Consider the following 20,024-nt stretch of genomic DNA (forward strand, 5'->3'; position numbering starts at 1 on the left):
GGCTCGTCTTCGGCAGGGCAAAGCGAGTAATGGAACATTTTGAAATGGAAAACAAGACAACAAAACAAAGGCCCAGACAAGTTTGTGTCAAAATGAGGCAAGAGACAAGCAACAGGGCTTCTCAATTAGACAAAACAACTGACGAAAACAGACTCACTTTCTAACATCGATTTGCACTGCAATGTCTATTTATTCTCCTGTTCATCAATATTTCATGAGGCGCTGAGGACTTTTAGGGTTATTCGACCAAAGCTAAAAAGGAGAACACAGCATCCAAGCTGAGGATCCAATTTGGATATTTTAATCTCTTAATCCCAATGGAATGGCATTTAATATAGGTCCCAACATCCTGGTACTCTGGGTCTGTGACCCATGTCTTTGAGCATGATGCTCCTCACTCTGACCCAAAAATCCCCTCGCACACACACACACGCGTGCGCACACACACGCGTGCGCACACACACGCCTGCGCACACACATGCGTGCGCACAGACACGCGTGCTCACACACACACACGCGCGCACACACGCACACACACTTCCCAGAATAGGACTCTCACCACATCAGTACTCAGAGCCAAAACAAAGACCAGCCTATGTAGTCAAGGTCAGAAGTGAGGGGTCAGACAGAGGAGGAGGCCTTTCACAGGGGTCAGAGGTCAAGTGGAGAGGGCAAAGGCTATGGTCAGAGGTAGAGACAGGGGCAGGCCCCGAGGGTCAGACAGGGACTCAGTAGAGATAGGGTCATTTTGCATGGTCAGTGGGACGCCCCCTCTCTGTCTCTGTCCGCAGACCTTTGGGTGACAAGCCTGGGGAAGCCCAGTCTACAGCTGGCCTTACAGACGCTTGTGTGTGTGTGCGTATGTGTGAGAGAGAGAGAGAGAGAGAGAGAGAGAGAGAGAGAGAGAGAGAGAGTGAGAACGTATGAGACAGCTGTGTGTGTGTGTGTGTGTGTGTGTGTGTGTGTGTGTGTGTGTGTGTGTGTGTGTGTGTGTGCGTGTGGGAAAGTCATGCGTCACAAAAACAAGGACTTCTGATCTATTATGTTGTCGGTCTTTCTCACCTTTCTCAGCTCAACTGTCACCTCATTTCGATGTCTTCTCATAGTCTGGAACACAAGAACGACAAACAGCAAGTATGAGTGTAAAAAAGTGAGGTTGTACATGGTGTAAAGAGGCCAGCCAGAAAATACGACCGCAGTTTAATAGTGTGTGTATGTGTGTGTTGTGTGTGTGTGTGTCCAGTTCACCCACCACCCATGACTGTGAGATGGACCCAGACCTTGTGACTGTTTGCTGCGGTTCATATTGCCATCCTAAATAACCTCTTATGTAATGTGGGCCAGAAACAGGCGGTCCGCAGCACCGCTCTTATCTGGGATGGCCGAAGTAAACCCCGAGAGTCCTGGGCAGCATCTCAATCTAAAAATGCCTCCTTCCTTTCTCCCTTCCCATATGGCACACTAAGTAGCCTCTGAAGTCACATAACCAGACATGTGAAAATATATGGTCCTCAGCGCAGCTGTAACGACTCACACACCATATCAGTGATCTCAAGGCGGGGGCTGTATTTTTTTGGGTAGGAGTTTTACAGGTCACTGCTCTCTTCACAGACACATTGCAGGTTGGCTGCCAGACGGCTAGTTCAGCATCCAACAACAACAACAACAACAACATTGTTGCCTTGCCAACAGTTACACTGTGGCCAAGGAAGGACGACAGCACCCTGGCTACCACTGGTTGTGACCAAGGCCCGGTGTGACCAAAGCACACAGATCTGTCCCTGGTTAACATTATTCACAACCAAACCTGAGGTGCTCATCTAATCCCCACTCGATTCTATAGGTAAGTAGTCAGCTGCCCAGCCATTACCCCCACCCTCCCTCCCCCCAAAAAACAGTTACGAAAACAGGACCTTATGTTGAGAGATTCCAGAGAAGGTTCAAGCTCGACCCCTAGGGATCAAGGGTCAAGGTGCCTTAAAATAGCAGTGGCCCCTTAGTGCCATGTCTTTCAGTCCCAGTAGCCATGTGCTCGTCACACTGGCTCTAGATGTCAAAACAATCCCCTATTCCTGGACCACTGATTACCAACGATTGATGGTCATGATGACAGCTAGATAACGATGAACAAACCATCAATGCGGGTCCTATTCGATCAATCCGTACTGAGCCTTATCTTTACCCTCAAGGGATGGTTCATTTCTCAGACCCATAAGAAAACATGTCGTACGCAGACACATTATCTGTTTGACAGTAGCGTTGACTTTACTCTAAACGTCAGAAATTATTTCCTAATCTGGCCTTTGATTCAGAAAACATTCTCCTAAGATTGTGTTATAATCCAATCATGATTTGGGTCCAACAACGAGCCACTATTTGATGGCGCAATGACCGGCAGCTGACCACACGACTCAGCCAGAACATGTAACGTTAGCCACGTTAGCTAGTCAACGTTACCTAACCTGAGTGATGATGGTGATAGTGAGGGTGTAGATAGCTAGATGGTTACTAGCTTGATAAACAGAAACAACAAATGATACAGCTACACTTTCAATTGATTAACATTCGTGAATTCGTTGAAATTCACATCACATCACAGAAACCCGAGCAGTAGCGACTACCCACCCAGCAGACTGATTCACTAGCAGGCCCAGACCAACCATGCTAACGCTAAGCTAGCTAACGGAGCCCGTCCATGGTGAAACATTCCTGCCTGTAACGAGTTTAAATGTCGTCGTACTGTGTTCAGTTGATATAAAAGTTCATAATTAGAACCAGGTCCTTGTAAGAAGGCTTCAGCACTGTCTTCATATGCACGTATATCGGACCTTTCCAAGACACAGCCCCTCCAGCAAATAGACGGAGCCAGCAGGCTAACACCCATATGCTAACGAAGTTAGCTATAGCTAGCTTAACTACCTAGCCAGGGCTCGGCTTCCCCCGAAGCTTGTAACACGAAACGGCCTGATAATGTTGTCGATTTCAAAGTAAAAATGCGGACAACTACCATATCCACATGTCCTCCTACCTCGACATCGCGTCCCTTGTTTTTGAAGCTCTTGATGCGATGGTTTTCCGAGCCGGCGTTTTCTGCCATGGCTGTCGAGTGAGTGCTCCGGGTCCGGGATCTCCAGTAGAGACAGGGCGGTGAGCTGGGCTGATGAGGGGAGGAGGGATCTCCAGTAGAGACAGGGCGGTGAGCTGGGCTGATGAGGGGAGGAGGGATCTCCAGTAGAGACAGAGGGCGGTGAGCTGGGCTGATGAGGGGAGGAGGGATCTCCAGTAGAGACAGAGGGCGGTGAGCTGGGCTGATGAGGGGAGGAGGGATCTCCAGTAGAGACAGGGCGGTGAGCTGGGCTGATGAGGGGAGGAGGGATCTCCAGTAGAGACAGAGGGCGGTGAGCTGGGCTGATGAGGGGAGGAGGGGTCCGGGATCTCCAGTAGAGACAGGGCGGTGAGCTGGGCTGATGAGGGGAGGAGGGATCTCCAGTAGAGACAGAGGGCGGTGAGCTGGGCTGATGAGGGGAGGAGGGATCTCCAGTAGAGACAGAGGGCGGTGAGCTGGGCTGATGAGGGGAGGAGGGATCTCCAGTAGAGACAGGGCGGTGAGCTGGGCTGATGAGGGGAGGCGGGATCTCCAGTAGAGACAGGGCGGTGAGCTGGGCTGATGAGGGGAGGAGGGGTCCGGGATCTCCAGTAGAGACAGGGCGGTGAGCTGGGCTGATGAGGGGAGGAGGGGTTCGGGATCTCCAGTAGAGACAGGGCGGTGAGCTGGGCTGATGAGGGGAGGAGGGGTCCGGGATCTCCAGTAGAGACAGGGCGGTGAGCTGGGCTGATGAGGGGAGGAGGGGTTCGGGATCTCCAGTAGAGACAGGGCGGTGAGCTGGGCTGATGAGTGCTCCGGGTCCGGGATCTCCAGTAGAGACAGGGCGGTGAGCTGGGCTGATGAGGGGAGGAGGGGTCCGGGATCTCCAGTAGAGACAGGGCGGTGAGCTGGGCTGATGAGTGCTCCGGGTCCGGGATCTCCAGTAGAGACAGGGCGGTGAGCTGGGCTGATGAGTGCTCCGGGTCCGGGATCTCCAGTAGAGACAGGGCGGTGAGCTGTGCTGATGAGGGGAGGAGGGTCCGGGATCTCCAGTAGAGACAGGGCGGTGAGCTGGGCTGATGAGGGGAGGAGGGCTGGAGGAAGACCCGGGTTCGGGATCTCCAGTAGAGACAGGGCGGTGAGCTGGGCTGATGAGGGGAGGACGGCTGGAGGAAGACGAGGCAGGACGCAGGAGAGGAGGAGCTATGCATATCATGGGTTGGGGTGTCCTCATTCTTGGGATCCCACTGACTGTATTATGTCATTCTTTAATAGGCCAATGTCATATCTCCCGTCACTGTATTGTAAAATAACATGGATGACAATGGTTGTCTCATAAATAGTTGTCTAGCATCCCAAAATGTCCTTTTCTCATCTTAAGGGAAACCCAGTGATTCAGTAAAATCACTTCAGTGATTGAAGTCTTCAAAAACATTGATGCTTCCAGACACAACAGTTTATTGTACTCAACAATATTTTTGGATTTTGTTTTACAATCACATCTCATAAGTGCAAACAAAAGCAAGCGATTCTTAAACATTAAAGACAGTATGTCACACATCAATGAAGGATATGCTTTCTGACAGATGCCTGGGAAAATATTACATATCCCTGAAAACAAAGAGAAGAGTTTGGAACATTTGGAATACCCACTGAAAAAGTGAAAAGAATTACCAAAAATATAGATAAACAAACAAATAAAATACTGATAAATATTAAGAGTTTAGTTTTACTGTTAAGGAAACAATGTCTTACATATTAGTGTAGGCTATCAATGAATACATTAAATAGATACAAATATAATATATTTGGGGCATATATGCCATCCTGTCCGTATGGCGTTGAGAGTTCAGAGGCCACCTTCCACAATCAATCACCTAGCAGTAAAGCACATCCACCACAACATGGCTTCTGGTCCTGACACTGGTCCGGCCTTCCCACGGCAAATAACTGATCAGACATGCCTGGACTGGTGACAGCTGTGTACCAAGTACCATGTTTTCACCTATCCAATCATGTTAGATCAGAAATTACATCAATGAGGGGAGGGAATGAGGAAGGAAGGAGGCATTTAAGAGAAATCAAACGAAAATAGTATGTGGCTAATATGTAAAAGTATTATTTCAGAGGTAAAGCAATATGAAATGACGACCGTTTTTAGCTGCATATGCACACTACACACTGTTTGTCCTTCAGCGCTAACTGTTATCAGTTTCCCTCTTCATCCATAACGTCGATCCCAATGAAAAGCTAACCTACTAAACTGGACCAGAACAGCAGCTTAAGGACATTGAGGATTCAGAGAATGCAACACACAGAGGGCCACTGAAACAAGATAAAACACATGTGACAAAGCTCTGCACATCCCAACAGGGCGCTATGAGCTGCTCTGTGTGTGTGTGTGTGTGTGTGTGTGTGTGCGTGTGCGTGTGTGTGTGTGTGTGTGTGTGGGAGTGTGTACGTGTGAATGGGGATGCAGGGTAGAGCTTGAGGTGCTGCTCAGAAGATTTGCTGTTCGAACAGGATCTTCTCAAAGCCATGCGGTGGTGTGTGGTAGAAGTCACTGAACTGGCAGTCTAAGATGGCACTGTCATCCACTGGCACAGGGGAAAAGAACAAAACGGAATATTAGTTACTGCATTAAGTAAAATAGTTTTGAATGGATAGCTTTATAGATAATTCAACCTAATGCGAAAGTGTTAGGGGAAACCAAAAGTAGATGTGTGTTTCAAATGAAAAGTAGTTGTTAAAGTCGCACAGAAACGGATGTTTGAGATCATCTAACTTCCGTAGTTTGACGTATTTTCGACGCAAACAAGCTACATGCTGTATGAGGGTGGGATATAATGTTTAGAGGAACTTGATTGGAACATTGACAAGTGGACAGGTTTTAAGAACTTTAGACAGATTTGATAGAAGGATAGCGTTGATTGACAGGTGGATGTCGTGAGATTATTGGCCTAAAATCTAAGGTACCTGTTGTCGTAATTGCACGTGACCTACCGTTTTCCAGGAAGTACGAAATTATATACTTTGATATAAGATTTCACTATACAAATAAAGCTTTGATTGATTGATATAAGATTACAACAAAAGTAGAATTTTGTAATTTTTTTGGCATACATCGTTGAATAGGTGAACACTATGACCAATTATGTGAACCAAAATGGGACAGAATGCTTTTTTTCTGTGCGACTTTAAAACTTTGCACACATTGCCCCCTTGTGGCAGAAAAACAAAAAAACACTATGAAAAATACCTTGTTTACTGGTGGTATCGCGGGGAGTGGAGGGCAACAAATCACTTTGGACTAATTTCCCAGACACAGATTAAGCCTTACTAATGGAGAATCTCTATTGAAAGTTTATTTTAGGTCTAAACTAAGCTCAATTAAACTGTAGCCAGGAAACTAGTGTTTCACACTCACCATAGACCACAGGGAACACTGTGCCTCTGATGCCTGAGGCTGGACAGTGCATGTTCTTGCCATTCAGGTACAGATTCAGTTCCACATGGTCATAAGTGATGCCCTGGAAGAGGGACAAGAAGAACAATAAACATGTATGCTGATTGGCGATAGTGATTTGTTTGAAAGTGGGTCTTCTGATTTATTCATTCATTCATTCAACCATTGTTTATTTCAATGTTGACGTGCACCTATTAGGAGATGCATAGACACTGATATTGACCAGTCCCATCAGTCAATTAATTGATTATAATTGATTATAATAATTAATTTCCTGCTATTCTGCCCTACAAAGGCTAACTGCAGTAACTGTAAATGGTCAAGTCACTGCTTAACACACTCCTAAACACACTCCTAAACACACTCCTAAACACACTCCTAAACACACCCCTAAACACACTCCTAAACACACTCCTAAACACACTCCTAAGTTTCAATATAGGCCACTTTTTTTTTCCTTTTCTTTTTTCCGGTCGCTGGCTAAAGCAGTAGTTTCAGAAGGTGGAAATGTGTTTGTAAATCAGGGGCCTGAGATTAAGGCATAGGAGGTCATGAATTAGTAAGTAATATGAAGAGTGGAATAATGCACAGAACAGCGACACCTGTAACAGAGACCCTGTTTAGACTTGGTTTTAGAATGCGTTTTGGACGATCAGATTCAAAGTGGACAGCGCTGAATACAAGTGTAAACAGCCACCAAAACGTTTTATGAAACGTTTCCTCAAACCACTTGCTGAGGTGGTCTGGGACGCATTTGACCACATATCTTTAGTAGTCTAAACGCTAATGCGTCCTGATGCGTCCCCGACAAAGACGTAACAGGAAAACACATCATCAATGCAGGATCATTTTTCTTCTTTTTCGCCTTATCCTGTGCTCTTTTTTTAAGTCGCAAATGACTTGTGATCTATCAATCGATCAGTTGGAAAAAGTCCTACTATGTTCATTAGTCCTTCAAGCATCTTCGGTTGCTTTCATGCACACTTTTTTTAATCTGCTCGAAGTCAAACCGGCTGATTATTGATTTGTTTACATGGAACAGCTGTGCGACACGCACACAGGCAGGAGTGACCGAGGTACTATGGTTACTATATACGAACACAAGTGGTCAGCTGGACACATTTGGAGACGCATGGTAGACACAGTCTCGCTGTCCACTTTGAATCTGATCGTCCAGAACACATTGTAAAACCAAGCCAAAACGGGGTCACGGCTGCTGTTTGACTGATCAGTGGCGTCAAGCTGCAGACTCACCACGATGTCGCCCTCCTGGGGCAGGCTGTTGGCCGGTAGCCGGTTCTTCTCTTCGTTGTTGTGGTACACCGACCCATCGTGCCTCAGCACTAGACTGTTGGTGTCCCTTCCCATTGGTACCTGGTTCAGGTTCACCTTCTGAGTGGCCACACCTATCCCCCACACACCTGCATACACAGACACAGTGTCAAGGAAAGTAAACTTGGTAAGCCTACACACCCCCACACAACTGTTGTGCAGAACCAGGACTGGCAGCATGTTTTCTGAACTATGAACATCATGTAGACACAGTATATCATTGTTTGATGCAAGTTAGGATACCCACAAACCAAGGAACATCCCACAACATCACCCCCTCACTGACAAATAGAACACCTCATTCCTAGCCCTGGTCCAGGTCGGTATACTATTCAGGGCTATACCCTGGTATACCGCTCTGCCAGGGACCATTCATTGTGCCAACTTTTTTCATCTACAGACAATATTAATTCATTACTCACCGAAGTGAAGACATTTTTCGAAAGATGAAAGCCTTTCTCAGAGGTTACTACAGTTGTAGCCCCCCCATCTTTTATATAGAAAACACTATACACTTAAATAGCACATATCCACCGATGTTCACTAGCCTGGCTTCATAACCCTGATCACGTGATCTCTTAAGAGAAACAGCATATGGGATCACATGATAAGGGTCGTGAAGCCAGGCTAGAGGATACCATAATAGCTGAGTGGATATTGGTGAATGTGCTATTTAAGAGCAAAATGTTGCTTTTTATATAAAAGGTGGGGGACAACAGCTGTACCCACATCAGAGAAAATGCTTTCATCTTTTGAAAAATGACTTCACTTCAGTGAGTAACAAAATAATATTGTCTGTAGGTGCGGTAATGTAGACAGAGTGAAAAAAGTATATGGCGCAATGAATGGTCCCTGGAATATGTAGGGGTGGGATGTCTGCCCACCTCCCTTGTTCTCTGTAAAGCGCATTGTGTTGCCTCTGGGTATGAAATGCGCTATATAAATAAAGCTTTGATTGATTGATTGATTGGTCCCTGGCAGGACAGTATACCACGGTATAGCCCCGAATAGTGTACTGACCTGGACCAGGGCTAACCTCATTCCCATACTAAACAAGCCAAAGTTTCAGGTGAGAGCTGTATCTTACCAGTAGACTGGATCTTGAACTCAAAGTAGCTCTTGTTCTGGTGCAAGGGAGCATTGGCAAGGCAACCCCCCGTGCCACATATCCTCCGACCGCTCTTGACGATCACGACATCAGTGCCTGTGGAAAAGTCAGAGTTGTCGTTAAGTGACTTCAGCAACGCTGCCGGTCAAGCAATAGGCCCTGTGCACCAGCTCCACTACTTCCTGAAAGTCACTTGGCATCTAGATTTCCTGTCCTATATGATTGGATTAAGTGCTTAATCAGGGGTGAGGCAGACCCAGCGCACACCTGATTAATCACTTAATCCAATCATATAGGACAGGAAATAAAGAAGCCAAGTGACTTCCAGGAAGTAGTGGAGCTGGTGCACAGGGCCTATTGAGCTGATTGGCTGCTTGGTCTTTTCCTTAGATTAGATGTCTTTATTGTCCACAAGGGCGATTCATTTTGCTGAGCAACAGTTGAGCAACAGTAGTGGGACTGAGCATAGGTGACCATTAAACTAGATCCTTCACATCGGATATGATGCACTGGGTCAGTAAATAAAAGAGCCATTACCCATCATTATCCGGAAGTGCTCAGCACTCAGAACAGACATATCACTTTAAAGTAACCACACTCACATTGATCTACCAGAACATCTCGAGATTATTCACAAAAATCACTGACCCATGTGATGCGTGTCTAACTGGACGGTGGGCATTTCTTTCAGAGGAATATGCCCCGATCCCCCATCTCCGCAGCATCCCAGACATCCCAGACAACACGTAAACACTGCAGCCATTCTGGAACTGCTCACAACAACCGGAAACACAGCCTCGGACGATGAGTCAACGACACAATGTATCTTGCGAAGAGCGCTAGTTTCCGTAGCCTCCCGTGTGAAACAGCGCCCCCTTTCGGTCAGTCCTGGAAGCGGTCTAGGAGTCCTAGCTCCTCGCCAACGTGTCCAATCACATAGCTTGGTAAGATACGCAGTTGCTCCTGATGGCATGGAAACAAGGGAAGAATATCAAGGTCAACATATTTTTTTTTTACACGTGACTTGGTAGCTATTGGTTATCAATGTGTCAAGCTTGGAAAACACATAGCATGATCATACATTTCGCCTAGTGGTGAACATATATGTGATGGGAAATGGCGCTGTGTCAGCAGAGCAACACATGCAATGAATCAAGCAAAGAGGATGGATGATCGTCATTCTTCTTCAATTGATTAAATTTATTGTTGTTATGTCAATGATGCGCGTGTTATCTGCACATTGTGTTGTTAAGTGTTAGTTAAGTAGTGACAGTGCATAACAGTGTCAATCAAACAGTATGTTGGTTTGATTCTGTTATGAATAATAGCCTAGGCCTACTCACTTGGATCATGATTGTCTTATCTGAACTATGCTCATATGAATCAGATGTTCAGAATGAAGTAGGAACTAGCTGTAAAAGTAGGGCGATAGGAGCAGTGATCAGAAGCCGGGTGATTGTAAGAACCTAGTGTTTGACAGTCTTTCACGCTGTAATGTTTTGCATAGCAACAGCCCCCCTCCCCCCAACTTCCAGGGATCATCTGCATTTATCTGCCTCTCCGTCAAAACGTACAACGTTTGTAAAGTGTTAAAAATGTAACATACAAACGTATCACCACAAACACATTACGATCGTTTCATTTGAAGCCGCTTCTGTTATCATGTGTGATATCTATAGCGTTTTTAGGAGATTAAAGTTTGTTAATTTTGCACCCACGCGGGACTGGAAGAGTTAATTTCTGTCGCCCGGACAGAGCGAAGTCTGCACAGCAACAAGCCAGCGCCATGATTGCGCTGCACTGTGCGTCAAGCATCTGGTGAGTGGATTTTGGGTCCCGTTGCATGTTACTTTACGCCTTCTAAAGCTGCCACGACCCTCTCACAGCCCTTCCAAGGGGACCATTAATTGCGTAAAGTATATTTGGCGGCAATCCGTTATAGTCTAGGTTAGACTGGGGGATGAAACCGCATGTGGGTGTTTGCCTCCTGATATTTGCTATACAGGATATGCGCTAGGATATCTGAAAACGAAACGAAGGGCTAGGTTACATCAAAACCGAACGGGATCTGAGCCAAACTACTACGCTTCTCGGTTAATAGATAGGCTACAGTGTACGTTGGACTTGACAGGGTGTGCAAGGCAGTTGTAGACTCGTGATCTGCTAACGATTTAGTAGGTTGGTGTTATGTCTCGAAACGATATTTCCAGAACGCACCAAAAAGTAGGTCGTCGAGGGGAAAACAGGAGACAGGGACTGGGGTAGTTTTTAGTTTTGCGTGCATAGCACCAATGTTTCCGTCCCATGTTCGTGGATTCATTAATGCACCATTTGGCATGGCTGAACCATAACACGAGTGACCGAATAATTTATCTTTTGCGCAAAAGTGTTATTGGGTGCAATTCAATGGCACCAATTTCTATCGTTGCGTTTTTGCCTCTCAGAGCTGACCGGGTAGGTAGCCTATGATTGATCAATGAATCGATCGTTCATTTTTCTGTAGCCCAAGTTTCTCTCTTAAGTTTGATTGTGTCATTTGTTTCAGGACATCATGGAGCTTCTAGAAGAGGACCTCACCTGCCCAATCTGCTGCTGTCTCTTTGAGGATCCTCGCGTTTTACCTTGTTCTCACAGTTTTTGCAAGAAGTGCTTAGAGGGGATTTTGGAGGGGAATCGATCCCCTGTGTGGAGACCCCCGTTCAAATGCCCAACCTGCCGTAAAGAGACGCAGCACAACGGTATCAACAGCATTCAGGTTAACTACTCCTTACGCGGAATCGTGGAGAAATACAACAAAATCAGAACTTTGCCGAGGATGTCACTTTGCAAGCAACACAATGGCCAGCCGCTCAATATATTCTGTGCCACCGACTTGAAACTGATCTGTGGATTTTGCGCAACGACAGGGGACCACAAAGGGCACAAGTTCTGTGCCCTGGAAGATGCGTACCAGCAAGAGAAGACAGCGTTTGAGGAGCTGTCCCATGATGTAGAGAGCTGGCGCAGCGCAGACATCCTAACCTGCCTAGAGACACTGGAAGCCAGTAAGAAAAAGGCGCTCCAGTTGGTATCCATGGACGCAGATAAAGTAACCGACTATTTCGAGAAACTAATCAGCACCCTGGACCACAAGAAGAGCGAGATTCTCTCCGATTTCGAGACTCTGAAACTGGTGGTGATGCAAGCGTACGACCCGCAGATCAACACACTGAGCGCGGCGCTGGAGGAGCATAGTCGTGCGCTCAGCATCGCAGAGTCGTTCCGGAACGTGACGGACCCCCTCTGGTTCCTCCAGCAGATGCAGGAGTTCAGGGAGAAGCTGCGCGTTGTCCGGGAAACTCCGCTGCCCTCCCGGACCGTCATGGACGTCGGTCCCCTGGTACGTAACTTCGACGTCAAAAACTGGGACTCGGTGAGGCTCAGAGACGTGGACAAGCTCTCGGTTCCCCAGGAGAACGGGTCCTGTCGCTCCGGGGCCTCGCGTCTCTGGGGCAAAACTACGGGGAAACTCGCCCTGTTTGTCAGCCTGCTGCTGTCAGCCCTGGTTCTCCTCCAGCCGGACAACCGGACCGCAGTGTCTGACCACCTTTCCTCCCTCAGTCAAGCTTACCTGCCGGTCGTTCCCCATTCCCTGGTCACGGTCCCTGGATGGTGCTGGAGAGAGACGCTGGACGCATGCGCTTGTCTGATGGATGCGTGTCAGAACTGCATCCTGAATCTGATAAATGCCACAGTCGATTTTATTTTATTTTATTATTTTTATTGGCTGCTGTAAGTTGCTTTAGTATGAGTTGGTCTTTTAGACCTTTTTTCTTTTTCTATGCTTTTTGGTCTAAAGCATTCAGTAACAAGCTGTTTTCATATAGGCCTACATATTTAGATAGACAGACAGACAAACAGACAGATATACTTTAATGATCCTCGTAGGGGAGAGTTATGCGTTTCAGCAGTGGAAAAATTACAACAAGGGTTGGAAATGCAGATACGTAATATGCATAGTAGCAATAAGCATAAAAATACGAATAACAAGGACTATATACATCCATACGGATAGCACATGTATAGCATGAGTAGCCTATAGAATTTAATATGTGCATACTTCCTGTCTGTTTGCATATCATTATGGTAGAAACGTATTTCAAGTAACTTTTTTATAATCATAAGGCGTCAGTGTTATAGAAAAGGTCCAATGACGGGCCTACTATCACTAATTCACTGTAAGTCTGTACATTTCAAGCTGCATCCTTCCTTATATAAGCCATATGATCACTCTACCATATCGGTCGTTTAAGCAACCTCCGAATATTTATATTTTATTTCCAAATCAGAGGCATGGGGCCTTGCAAACATTCCATTGATTGCAGCTTCTCGTTTTATTGTCCGTGAGTCAGACTGATTTTAGTTTTCCCTTTTCATTTGTGGACAGAATTGACACCACGTGCCTTGTTGTCACCCCAGAGCCGCACCTCTCTTGCCTAATAAAACCTCGGTTGTGTATTTTCTGTCATGCCACATTCTGTATTTTTGGTTTGTTTGCTTGTTGTGATGTGGGTGATAGAGGCTTCACGTATCCAGTCTGCAGTGAATATCGCTATTGGTCTCTCTAGTCTGCCCATGTGAGATAAAGGGAAACACGGTCATTTGATGACATTCTATGATGCTGTTTCCCATGCTACGCGTCTGTCTCTGATGCACCCGTCATCACTGACACTCAACCTCCACGGGAACGAAGTGTAGGCTATGTTTGCAAGTTCGACGTATGCAAGCGTAGGCTATATGCCTTTGAGATATTTGGATCACACTTCTCATAATATCCCACCGATTGACAATACCGTACTAGTGTGTGTCACTTCTGTCAGTTCGTGTTTTGGGCCTATATTGGAAAAGTTGCCATAAATGCAGATTATGTGGTTTACCACCTCGGATGATATTTTGATTCATCTTTTCTAGAATGTGTGACCCAGTAGATATGCAATGATCTCATGCAGTTTGATGTGTTGCAAACTAACTGTTCAGTTTAACCACTGACCAATGTATCTTTTAGGCCAACGCAAACCAGACAGACGAAATTAATTATAGACCTTCATCAAAAGAAATTCTGAGAGCATCATTATCAGTGACGATCCCATGCATGACTGCACTAGACTAAACGAAAACGGCATGCCGTGCAGCATCACGTGCAGGGCTATAAGTCGTAAATTATGATTTGCACACCAGTCATCCATGTCTTAGTTTTTTTGTTACTTTTCACTAGAAGTGAAATCATAACGGGAATCCCAGGATCAGGCCGCAAAGTGAGCCTATGATGTCAGCACTGACCACATTTCAGGACCCACGTCACTGCACGTAGGCTATATATATAGCCGACTGTTGCCGGGCAAACATGGGATAAAAATAAATGTTGCTTTTCCCCCATTTATAGGCTATTTTAATTTATTTCTACCAATATAACCCCAAGCTCATATATTTATATATAGTTACAATTATTTATTTGTACATTGGTCAAAAACACATTTTGAGATTATGGCGATGGAAGTGTGTACAGTCTGCAGCACATTGGCGGTGTACATATAGCCTACAATGTCCATAATTTTTCAGTCAAAATAACGAATAAGCTAAAATCCAAAATAAAGATAAATCTTTTTTTTTTTTTTTCAAACTTAAAAACGTTCAGTGTGAACAGTAAAGCTATAGCATGCTAAATCAAGTACCAAATGTGGCTCACGGCGAGCTGCTATCACCAATTTATGTCTATTTTCTTTATGACAAAGATGGTTTACAGTCAATCTCTTACAGCCCTTTTCATATAAGAATACGTCTATATAAGTCAACATAGGCTATGCATTATAGCCCACATAATTTCGCAGTATGCAGGATAGCAGTATGCCTATAGCTGTGTCTCAAGGACGTGTTGGAACAGTTGTAAGCAAAGAAACAAAAAAGACAATTTATTATTATTATTATTTATTTATTTTCAATTTTGTGAATGTCTTAGTCTAATGAAAATGTGTTTCAGTATGGTGTCTACCCTCTGTGGTTTGCACATAGCCTACCAGGTATCAAAAGAAATAACACGAACATATTGACAATAAGACAAAATAAAATACAGGTTAATATACAACCTAATATGTCCTAAATAATTTCAGATTTGAATGGCCCCAAAATTCGCCTAGATCACTAAACTAGGCTATCTAAAATAGAATGCCAGGGCTCATGCTTAAAATAAGATAAAATGGCGTAGGCCTGTAAAAAAATAAATAATAAAAAAAGCATGCACAATATTAGGCCTATGTTATAGCAAAGAAGGATAAATGCTTGTATTTCTCGAGGCATACTAATATAGACCTATAAAGTATTGAATGTACGCCAGTTATCCTGAAACGCTTGCGTAATGAAGTCTACAGTAAAATAATAAATATTTTTGCAATTAATATCAGTCCAGTAGGCTATCTTGGACTGCTCAAAAATGTGGAACTTGCATTTATGCCTCTGCGCCTTCCACTGCATAGAAATAAATATCGTGCACAGGGCCTAATCCCACTAATAACGTCCTAGTAGCCTATTTAAAATTATAATTACACAATAAATGTGAAAAATGTGTTTAGATTGGAAGAAGACTGTCATGGTGTTTAAAGTGTGAATATAGGACAGAATATACGGATAAACTGTCACCAGTTCTCCATTCGCCTTTGTCAATCATATTTTAACAGCGTAATAGACAATAATTACAATATTGTGCTTTAAATCGATGTGGTGTGGACAAGTTAAAAGGCTATTTCAGATTAAAGGATGAAATTGGGAAGCTAAAAAGTTCTCCTTGCATCACCGCTTTTCATAGTGAAATGTGGGGATCGACGCCATCCTGCGTCTCGTCTCCATTTTCCTGAAGTGTGGATTTGTCCCACTACCCCCATAGATATATAGTTCATATCATATATGACTTCTTGATATCTGATCATATCTATCTATCAATCAAATCAGATCAAATCATAAATTCCTATAATGATCCTGTAGCCTAGTTGTTACTTAGCGGAGAGGGCAAATGCGCGTGGGAAAGGGTGGAAGTCACACTGGGCCAGACTTGATTCAAAAAGCACGATTCTCTCCTCTCTTATGTCCGGAATAAAGCCGTTTCATTCAATATATCTTCCTCATTCCGAGTGGGATCCTAATCCAAATTTATGAATCCCAACTGGCCTTCGTAGTGACTTTACTATATAGCCTACAGACAGGATAGGTAGTCAGCCAGAGGATGCAAGGTAACACAAATGCAAAATAGCATTATAACGGTCAACTCACATGATACATGGGATTCTATATTAATGTTGCCACAATAAGTTCATATTAACCCTCACATGCTAATTTATAGCCCAATGACGGGCCTAAATGTAGGTTTAATAAGCTACATTTGCATGCCAACATACAGGGAAAGAAAATGTACCTTCTTCCTCGCCTCATTCATCTTGGTGCTGTAGGACGAGGTGTGAATTCAAACATTTTTGATGAATTTGCACACGAAATAGTATAGGCCTAAGCTACAAGACCTTGCGACACACAATCCAGGAGATCAAAGATTGAGATATGGTACACACTTTATTGCCAAACCGCATAAAACAGTTACAGTTGCATAATAGAATGGTTGTGTTACAGCTCAAATCTGCAAAGTTGACCGCACAATAAGGCCATACTGGTCAGTTCCAAGTCACATGGAGCCTTACGCCTGGAATTTCGGTTGAGCTGTTTTAAATGAATGATATTTAAAATGAGAGAATGTTGGTCAGCTAGAGAGTGCCGTCCACTAGTCAGAGAGTAGACCTGGACACCACCAAGCATGCAGATAGAGCACATGCAAATACACCCCTGTCTAAATAGATTTTAGAAAGATATACAAAAAAATGTTGAACTTCTAGAAGTTTAAATACAAAGTTGAAATACAAATAGGCCTACACGGAAAAGTAAATGTTCAAATGAATTCATTCATTATGAAACAAAAGTAAAACATACACATACATACAAAGAGGGTAAAACCGAGCGACATCCTTGTGCACAGGTCATCCTAGGCATGGTTTTAAAGTTTGTGTCCTCTCATCTTCAGGGCAGGAGAAAGCTGCACCACACCCAGAGTTCCCAGGATGTGGTTGGTAAGCGGTCAGCTTTGCTTCAGCAGCACGATCAATACTGGAGGCTTCAGCAGTAGTCTTAACTCCAATATTTACGTGCTGCTACAGCAGGGCCGCCAGTAACCAGGGGCAGGTGGATCCCACAAACACTCGGGGGGCAGACAGGGCTGCCCTCAGCATGTGTGTGATACAGAACATTGGCCTTCACACAGTCCCCTCTCCAAGACTAACACTTGTTATTCTATTTCCTGCTTTTTCAGGTGTCTGTGTGTCTCTCCAGGAGTTACTGCTGCAGCTCAGTATGGCCTGCATCTCTGTGTAACCCACAAACCATTCTGTGCTGCTACAGCTTCACCAGAACCAGAACCAGCTCTCGCTCCCCCTCGCCCAAATCCTCTCACCCTCGGTGTGTGCGCAAGAGGGAGGGAAAGCGAGCCAATGCTTACACACACTCCTCAACTCTCTCTCCCTCACACATACACACACTTCAATATCGCACTCATTCATACACTGTCCATACTCTCAACACAGGTGTACACACACTCATTCAATTCTCACACATACTGTACATTTAGTCATCTCTCTCACTCACACACACACACACACACACACACACACACACACACACACACACACACACACACACACACACACAGAGACAGCTGGAAGTGCAGATCCTCTCTCCATGGCTGAAATGCGCTCCTGGGCCCAAAACATCTAAAACACAGAAGAAGAGGGGAATGTTAACATGCAAATGTTAAAAAAGAGCAGAAGAAGAGAACATATGACATGTCTGTTCTGTCAATGACAAGGGGGAATGAGCTCATGTGTACGTGTGTGTGTGTGTTCGTGAACTAAGACATTATGAAAATCAGGAAAAAATGGATTATAAAATAGTAATAATATAGGTACGGAAATGAATGAAAGTGAAAGTAGTAATAGTGTGAGGAACAATATGAGTTTATGACAAATCAAGAGAATTTGTCATTTTTACTGGGGAAACACCACAGGGCAGAAATTCACTAGAGCATGTTTACTGGACAGATGTGTATCGATGCCATTGACTCACATAACATCTGTCTGCACTGGAAGGGCCAGTAAGAAAGGTAAGACCATCACAGAAGGCCCATCAGGACAGAGAGAGAAAACCATGTCGAGTTAACTGGTATCCTCCACAGTTTTATAGTGACTCACTCCAACATTACCGTCAATGTGAGCTGACCGAGTTGATTACTGTGGTAAGTCTGTTTGGGAATAGCACTACAATTCTATTAAACAAACTGCTCAACTTATTAAAGGAAAGGGGGAACATTTCTGACACACGTTTGCTCTCTCTCATTCACACACGATCACACACACACACACACACTCGTTTCACTCTTTCAGACAGACAAAGGTGAAAAGACAAGTCCACTAAAGTATTCTATTTAAAAAACAAACAAATAATTAAGACAAAAAAAATATTGACTTCTTTGACCCATGGCTACTGTAATTGGCAGGTGTGCTATATGATAACATATCTGCAGAGAGGGCGTTTGTGGACTGTGGTGGAGATGGTGTTCATCTCCCAGAGAGCTGTGTGCCTTTCAGAGACTGAGCACTCTTGGGTTACACAGATAATGCCTCCTCCATTGTCTGCAGCTAAGTGTTCACAGGGCAGAGAGGCTCCCAGTGTTCTTAACCAGGACAGAATGTGATGTGAGGCACACACACCCACACACAAACAGAAATTAAAATCTTGATATTTCAAGACCATGAACTGCAAAATGTAGTGCGGATGTCAAATTTGCTGACAATCATGACGCTCAACTGTAACTACAAACTATTCTTGGCACAGATAATTTAGTTTGACATAATTCATGATTTCACCACCACAACCAAATTTTAAATATAGGCTATTTAGTCTAGGACCTGCAGGGAAAAATACATGGCTATTCAGAATATCATCCACTAAATATGAAACTTACTTTCTCAATAGAACATCTCTTACTGCACCAGATGAAATGGGTGACTAAGTGACTACTCCCAACATAAAAAATGAGTAAAATCCACCCTGACAAGTAAATGTGAAGCATCGGAACCACAAACTACTTTTGGAGATGAGAATGTATCTGCAATAGGCTGGGGTTATTCTGTAGAGGTTATAAACTACAAGGTCAACATCTCTGTAGAAAATTGAGCAATTTAATTATTTATGCGAAATAGTAGCCTAAATCACAAAATTATATTTTAGATGACTGTTCACAATTAACGGTTTAAATTAATTCAGAGTGAGCACTAAAAACAATATTTATACAGATAAATACCACTGTACACTCTCTCTGTCTCACACACACACACACACACACACACTGACACACAAATACAGTGTGGGCATTTACTTGGTATTCCTTTCAATCCAGCATAAAACCAACAATACCACACACAATAACATATTAAATTCCAGCTATGTACATCAAATTAGTGTACTGTAAGTGCCTCTCATATCCACAAACCACATTATACAGAGATTAATTCATGTTAGGCTTGAGGTCTTTTCAATATGTGACCGAAATGTTTAACTTGGGAATTATAATTAGCAGGACAAGGTAGAAATTAACTACATTTATATGACAGAATTTGTCTGTCAACCTTCAACCTTCTGACTTGACTCAACTTTTGTTTTGAGACTTTCACACACTCACACACATATACACCAGCCCACACTGGGCCTGAGTTACAGACTTCTAAAAGCAGCTTCTCCTGCCCCATCATACAAGCTGGGTTTTACACAGGGGTACAGTACCAGTAATTTGCTACCACATTAACCCTATAAAACACGATAACAAATTGCACACAGACCTTCTTTTTTTTTTTCCTCCCTCAAAAGATCCTGTTTGAGAAGTATGAGACACGTTGGCCGATGGAGTGGTG

At 44.1% G+C, this 20,024-nt stretch overlaps 3 protein-coding genes across 3 annotated transcripts in view; 1 reads left to right on the forward strand and 2 right to left on the reverse strand.

Moving 5' to 3' along the window:
* The window catches only part of LOC311319866 (importin subunit alpha-4), a gene marked incomplete at its 5' end in the record, with an annotated part of 14,588 nt that extends 11,491 nt beyond the window's left edge, over positions 1-3,097 (reverse strand). The window contains 2 exons of the mRNA XM_084451490.1: positions 1,063-1,107; positions 3,029-3,097. Coding sequence (XP_084307616.1) covers positions 1,063-1,107; positions 3,029-3,097 — 114 coding nt within the window. The remainder of the gene's footprint in view (positions 1-1,062; positions 1,108-3,028) is intronic.
* Positions 3,098-4,601: 1,504 nt separating this feature from the next.
* spryd7b (SPRY domain containing 7b) lies at positions 4,602-9,760 on the reverse strand. The gene is made up of 5 exons (XM_084451706.1): positions 9,640-9,760; positions 8,971-9,087; positions 7,806-7,972; positions 6,513-6,615; positions 4,602-5,682 (listed from the first exon to the last, which is right to left on the reverse strand). Exons 1-5 carry the CDS (start codon positions 9,752-9,754, stop codon positions 5,585-5,587), a joined length of 600 nt encoding a protein of 199 aa, XP_084307832.1. The 5' UTR covers positions 9,755-9,760; the 3' UTR covers positions 4,602-5,584.
* A 987-nt stretch (positions 9,761-10,747) lies between these two features.
* Positions 10,748-13,418, forward strand: trim13 (tripartite motif containing 13). The gene is made up of 2 exons (XM_084452182.1): positions 10,748-10,809; positions 11,537-13,418. Exon 2 carries the CDS (start codon positions 11,543-11,545, stop codon positions 12,764-12,766), a length of 1,224 nt encoding a protein of 407 aa, XP_084308308.1. The 5' UTR covers positions 10,748-10,809; positions 11,537-11,542; the 3' UTR covers positions 12,767-13,418.
* The last annotated feature ends 6,606 nt before the right edge of the window (positions 13,419-20,024 follow it).

Source organism: Borostomias antarcticus (assembly GCF_949987555.1).
Source record: "Borostomias antarcticus genome assembly, chromosome: 17".
Classification (NCBI taxonomy): Eukaryota; Metazoa; Chordata; class Actinopteri; order Stomiiformes; family Stomiidae; genus Borostomias; species Borostomias antarcticus.